Consider the following 7,164-nt stretch of genomic DNA (forward strand, 5'->3'; position numbering starts at 1 on the left):
GCTATTTGATCATAATGTAGACCTACCTACCAGAGAGGCCTACCATCAAAAACAATGGAGAAAATGCATCCCATAACATTTTACGATGGAAATATCTGTTCTATCATTCAGCCTACAGTAGGAGCCAATGTGTGGTGTTCAATGTAGGTCTACATTCCATGAGATTTAAAACAAAAAACATGCAGGGCTTCACATTAACAAGTTTATCCACTTGTCCTTCAGACAAGGAGGTGACTGAACATGTTGTTGTTTGATGCAAGAAACCACTTTACAAAACCCGTACCATCCCATACCATTATTACAGAGAATGAGACAAATGATGCTAATCAAACCAGATGTATTTATATAGCCCTTCGTACATCAGCTGATATCTCAGTGCTGTACAGAAACCCAGTCTAAAATCCTAAACAGCAAGCAATGCAGGTGTAGAAGCACGGTGGATAGGAAAAACTCCCTAGAAAGGCCAAAACCCAGGAAGAAACCTAGAGAGGAACCAGGCTATGTGGGGTGGCCAGTCCTCTTCTGGCTGTGCCGGGTGGAGATTATAACAGAACATGGCCAAGATGTTCAAATGTTCATAGATGACCAACATGGTCAAATAATAATAACCTTCTGCCTATTGGCTACTTAGCTTATTCAAGACTGTCTCAAAATACAACACTGCCCCTTTAAGAGAAAAAAAAGCTATTGGCTTTTCAAATGTGTCTAGAAATGTACACGTTTTGTGCTCTTGGAGGAAGCAATCACTGCCTTATCGTTGACAAGAAATGATCTATAACTGGACTAATAACTCACTAACTAGCAAATAATATGAACAAAATGTGCCCACGTGGCAACATGCAGCTCTCACTTCGATCTCAAAGCAAGTGCATCTACTCACGACTGCTCATGCTGTAAACACAGTCCAGTTCAAATTGAATAGAACAGATCCATATATGGCAATGGACTACATGCATATAGGCTTCCTGCAGTTCTGATTGGATATGGTGCACCGGTCTGAGTAGAGTACATGCTAAGTCCTGCATGTCAATGCAATAGAATCCTACTCAGATGCGTTCTGTCTACAAAAAAATCTCTTGCATAGTTAGTTGTGCAAACTAAGTTTTGCATAGTTTGTTTTGTTTCGGTATGTTGCGATCACAATTAGCACAGTAAAGGGAAATATTGATAGTGTTAACTAACAGGGAAACCTCTAGGAAGTTGAAGTATAATCTCGTGCTTCTCTCCGTGGGCTGATAGTACTTCTCTCCGTGGGCTGATAGTACTTCTCTCCGTGGGCGGATAGTACTTCTCTCCGTGGGCTGATAGTACTTCTCTCAGTGGGCTGATAGTACTTCTCTCCGTGGGCTGATAGTACTTCTCTCCGTGGGCTGATAGTACTTCTCTCCGGGGGCTGATAGTACTTCTCTCCGTGGGCTGATAGTACTTCTCTCCGTGGGCTGATAGTAATTCTCTCCGTGGGCTGATAGTACTTCTCTCCATGGGCTGATAGTACTTCTCTCCGTGGGCTGATAGTACTTCTGTCCGGGGGCTGATAGTACTTCTCTCCGTGGGCTGATAGTACTTCTCTTAGTGGGCTGATAGTACTTCTCTCCGTGGGCTGATAGTACTTCTCTCCGTGGGCTGATAGTACTTCTCTCCGTGGGCTGATAGTACTTCTCTCCGTGGGCTGATAGTACTTCTCTCCGTGGGCTGATAGTACTTCTCTCCGTGGGCTGATAGTACTTCTCTCCGTGGGCGGATAGTACTTCTCTCCGTGGGCGGATAGTACTTCTCTCCGTGGGCTGATAGTACTTCTCTCCGGGGGCTGATAGTACTTCTCTCCGTGGGCTGTTAGTACTTCTCTCCGTGGGATGATAGTACTTCTGTCCGGGGGCTGATAGTACTTCTCTCCGTGGGCTGATAGTACTTCTCTCCGTGGGCTGATAGTACTTCTCTCCGTGGGCTGATATTTCTTCTGCCTGGCAGTCCCATTCAGAAATGACTGAAATTCTTCTGATAATATCATACTCTGGTATCTGTATAGTTTCTGTTTGACATATTATGTCTGCTCTGTCCCACAGAGGTTACATCGAGCAATGAACTCATCTTTCAATGACGATAAACTGCAGACTGTAGCCAAGCCAGAAGAAAGGTAACAATGTCCTGTGTACCTTCACATAAAAGCCGCACAGAAAAAGACCGTGGATTGACTGGTGATTTAAAGGTGGCAGTTTGACAGCGTGTGTCACTGGTTTTAATGGCAGGGAAATATAATTGTCAGTGATGATAGCAAAGACACTATTCCCTACATAGTGCACTACTTTTGACCAGAACCCTATGGAATGAGGGGTCCATTCTTGGACACTTCGAAAACCTATTAGATGAATCACCTTACTAACTGACCATGGAAAAGATCCTATCCATGTCATGTACCATGTCCAGTAACAGATAGAGAATCTAATTTATAAAAATAACTTTTAATGTGAATAGATTACACACTATGAATTTAGTCAGTCTTGCATATCACTGTAAAATAAAGACCTGACAGACGACTCACTTTATGTTGCGCTATTAGGTTAATGTATAGTTTTAGAAACGTGGCTCTCTGTCACAGGAGGCTGGTGGCATCTTATTTGGGAGGACGGGCTCATGATAACGGCTGGAGAATAATTAGTGGAATGGTGTCAAATACATCCAACACATGGTTTCCATTTACTCCATTTCAGCTAATAGTATGAGCCCTCCTCCCCTCAGCAGCCTCCACTGGTCTCTGTACATTGTAGATTAGGTTCCCTGGTGGGGTTTTTATCAGCCACTGCCAAATTGACTGTGGAAAAGAACTACAGGGTGACCAGTGGCATATAAAGAATACTGGAAAAAACAAGATCACAACGCCACAAATGAAATCTGTGTTTTTTTGTTCGACCCCAAGGTGCATCATGGGTAACAACCAACAACAACTGCAGCCATGTGTACCATGGCACAGCTCCAACTGCAACAGGAGGAAGATCCCACCTCAGGAGTCCTTGCTAAATGTTCTGGAGTCTCCCCCCTGTGATTGCTCTCCTCCTCCTCCCTCAGCCCTTCCACCTCCTTCCTCTCCTCCTTCTCCTCAGGTAGCATTGCCACCTCAAGCACAGAACACATTTTTAAAACACCTGTAAGAGCTATTTCCTGTATTCTAGAGCCTTAATTAATTCAAATAAAGCTAGCCAATACCAGTAGTTACGATTTATTCATAATGGATTGATCAAATAAGGTCATTTTAAAAATAAACAAAATCATTTCTCTAATTTGCCTTCAGAAAGCATTCAACCCCCTTGATTTTTTCGACATTTTGTTGTTTTACAGCCGGAATTTAAAATGGTTTAAATTTAGATTTTGTGTCACTAGTCTACAAACAATATCCCAAAATGTCAAAGTTAAATTTAGTTTTTAGTAATGTTTACAAATTTATAAAAAATTAAAAGCTGAAATGAAGTGACTCAATAAGTATTCAACCCCTTTGTTATGGCAAGCCTAAATACGTTCAAGAGTAAGAATTTGTCATATAAATTGCATTGACTCACTCTGTGTGAAATAATAGTGTTTAACATGATTTTTTAACGACTACCTCACCTCTGTACCCCACACATACAATCATATGTAAGGTCTCTCAGTCAATCAGTGCATTTCAAGCACAGATTCAACCAAAGTCCAGGGAGGTTTTCTGATGCCTGGCAAGAAGGGCACCTATTGGTAGATGGGTAAAAAAAACCTGACAAAGGCATATCCCTTTTTATTTTACTTTTATTTACCTTAATTTAACCCTTTGAGCATGGTGAAGTTATTAATTACCCTTTGGATGGTGTAGAGGAAGGAGTTTAACGGCTGGGACCGGAGAAAACTGAAGATGGATCAACAACATTGTAGTTACTCCACAATACTAACCTAAATGACAGAGTGAAAAGAAGGAAGCCCGTACAGAATACAATTATTCCAAAACATGCATCCTATTTCCAACAAGGCACTAAATTAATGCTGCAAAGAATTACATTTTTGTCCTGAATACAAAGCGTTATGTTTTGTGCAAATCCAACAACACACTCTTCATATTTTCAAGCATTGTGGTGGCTGCATCATGTTATGGGTATGCTTGTCATTTTTCTGCACAGGCAAAATCCTAGAGTAAAACTTCATTCCCCTTTTGAGCAGGACAATAACCTAAAACACAAGGCCAAATCTACACTGCTTACCAAGACAATATTGAATGTTCCTGAGTGGCCTAGTTACAATTTACTTAAACTGGCTTGAATCTATGGCAAGACTTGTCTAGCAAAGATTATCAACCAACTTGACAGAGCTTGAAGAATTTTTTAAAGATTGATGGGCAAATATTGTACAATCCAGGTGTGCAAAGCTCTTAGAGACTCATAGCTATAATTGCTGACAGGTGTTTCTAACATCAGGTGGTCTAATCAAGAGATCTTATTGTTTTATTTTTTATATTTTAGACATTTTTACAATTTCTCTTCAACTTTCACATTATTTTTCTATTTTTGTGTAGATTTAAATTAAATCCCACTTTGTAAAGTAACAAAATGTGGAAAAAGTCCAGGGGGTTGAATACTCTCTAATACTCTGTAATTTATATTTTGATTGGGGGGATTGGGTGTCCAAATGTATCTTATTTTGTCTTCTTCCTCCACAGGTGAAGAGCCTGGTCCCCCGGCAGGCAACATGTAACGGGAGGACAGACCAGGTGGGATTGCAGGCCAAGACCAACCCCATGCTGCAGGAGCTGTCAGAGCTGGAGACACACATCACCATCATCAAACAACAGCTGCACATCGCCATGATGAAGAAGAGGGAGCTGGAGCAACCAGCAGAAACACAACATGACAGAGTAGAGGATTGGTACCAGCAGAAACACAACATGACAGAGTAGAGGATTGGTACCAGCAGAAACACAACATGACAGAGTAGAGACTGATACCAGCAGAAACACAACATGACAGAGTAGAGACTGATACCAACAGAAACACAACATGACAGAGTAGAGACTGATACCAACAGAAACACAACATGACAGAGTAGAGACTGATACCAACAGAAAAACAACATGACAGAGTAGAGACTGATACCAACAGAAACAAAACATGACAGAGTAGAGGATTGGTACCAGCAGAAATACAACATGACAGAGTAGAGACTGGTACCAGCAGAAACACAACATGACAGAATAGAGACTGGTACCAGCAGAAACACAACATGACAGAGTAGAGGATTGGTACCAGCAGAAACACAACATGACAGAGTAGAGACTGGTACCAGCAGAAACACAACATGACAGAGTAGATGATTGGTACCAGCAGAAACACAACATGACAGAGTAGAGGATTGGTACCAGCAGAAACACAACATGACAGAGTAGAGACTGGTACCAGCAGAAACACAACATGACAGAGTAGAGGATTGGTACCAGCAGAAACACAATATGACAGAGTAGAGACTTATACCAGCAGAAACACAACATGACAGAGTAGAGGATTGGTATCAGCAGAAACACAATGTGACAGAGTAGAGACTGGTACCAGCAGAAACACAACATGACAGAGTAGAGGATTGGTACCAGCAGAAACACAACATGACAGAGTAGAGACTGATACCAGCAGAAACACAACATGACAGAGTAGAGGATTGGTACCAGCAGAAACACAACATGACAGATTAGAGACTGATACCAACAGAAACACAACATGACAGAGTAGAGGATTGGTACCAGCAGAAACACAACATGACAGAGTAGAGACTGATACCAGCAGAAACACATGACAGAGTAGAGGATTGGTATCAGCAGAAACACAACATGATAGATTAGAGACTGATACCAGCAGAAACACAACATGATAGAGTAGAGACTGATACCAGCAGAAACACAACATGACAGAGTAGATGATTGGTATCAGCAGAAACACAACATGATAGAGTAGAGACTGATACCAGCAGAAACACAACATGACAGAGTAGAGGATTGGTATCAGCAGAAACACAACATGACAGAGTAGAGACTGATACCAGCAGAAACACAACATGACAGAGTAGAGGATTGGTACCAGCAGAAACACAACATGACAGAGTAGAGGATTGGTATCAGCAGAAACACAACATGATAGATTAGAGACTGATACCAGCAGAAACACAACATGAGAGAGTAGAGACTGATACCAGCAGAAACACAACATGACAGAGTAGAGACTGATACCAACAGAAACACAACATGACAGAGTAGAGACTGATACCAACAGAAACACAACATGACAGAGTAGAGACTGATACCAACAGAAAAACAACATGACAGAGTAGAGACTGATACCAGCAGAAACACAACATGACAGAGTAGAGGATTGGTACCAGCAGAAACACAACATGACAGAGTAGAGGATTGATACCAGCAGAAACACAACATGACAGAGTAGAGACTGATACCAACAGAAAAACAACATGACAGAGTAGAGACTGATACCAGCAGAGAAACAACATGACAGAGTAGAGGATTGGTACCAGAAGAAACACAACATGACAGAGTAGAGGATTGATACCAACAGAAACACAACATGACAGAGTAGAGGATTGGTACCAGCAGAAACACAACATGACAGAGTAGAGACTGGTACCAGCAGAAACACAACATGACAGAGTAGAGACTGATACCAGCAGAAACACAACATGACAGAGTAGAGGATTGGTACCAGCAGAAACACAACATGACAGAGTAGAGACTGATACCAGCAGAAACACAACATGACAGAGTAGAGACTGATACCAACAGAAACACAACATGACAGAGTAGAGACTGATACCAACAGAAACACAACATGACAGAGTAGAGACTGATACCAACAGAAACACAACATGACAGAGTAGAGACTGATACCAACAGAAACACAACATGACAGAGTAGAGACTGATACCAACAGAAACACAACATGACAGAGTAGAGACTGATACCAACAGAAACACAACATGACAGAGTAGAGACTGATACCAGCAGAGAAACAACATGACAGAGTAGAGGATTGGTACCAGCAGAAACACAACATGACAGAGTAGAGGATTGATACCAACAGAAACACAACATGACAGAGTAGAGGATTGGTACCAGCAGAAACACAACATGACAGAGTAGAGACTGATACCAAC

General features: G+C 41.6%; 1 protein-coding gene across 1 annotated transcript in view; it reads left to right on the plus strand.

The window, feature by feature from the left end:
* The window catches only part of LOC139409620 (glutamate receptor ionotropic, NMDA 3A-like), a 42,948-nt gene extending 38,039 nt beyond the window's left edge, over window positions 1-4,909 (plus strand). Inside the window, exons 9-11 of the mRNA XM_071155041.1 lie at window positions 2,064-2,134; window positions 2,915-3,098; window positions 4,673-4,909. Of these exons, the coding sequence (XP_071011142.1) occupies window positions 2,064-2,134; window positions 2,915-3,098; window positions 4,673-4,909 (492 nt within the window). The remainder of the gene's footprint in view (window positions 1-2,063; window positions 2,135-2,914; window positions 3,099-4,672) is intronic.
* Window positions 4,910-7,164: the final 2,255 nt, after the last annotated feature.

Source organism: Oncorhynchus clarkii, chromosome 5 (genome assembly GCF_045791955.1).
Source record: "Oncorhynchus clarkii lewisi isolate Uvic-CL-2024 chromosome 5, UVic_Ocla_1.0, whole genome shotgun sequence".
In the NCBI taxonomy this organism is placed as follows: domain Eukaryota; kingdom Metazoa; phylum Chordata; class Actinopteri; order Salmoniformes; family Salmonidae; genus Oncorhynchus; species Oncorhynchus clarkii.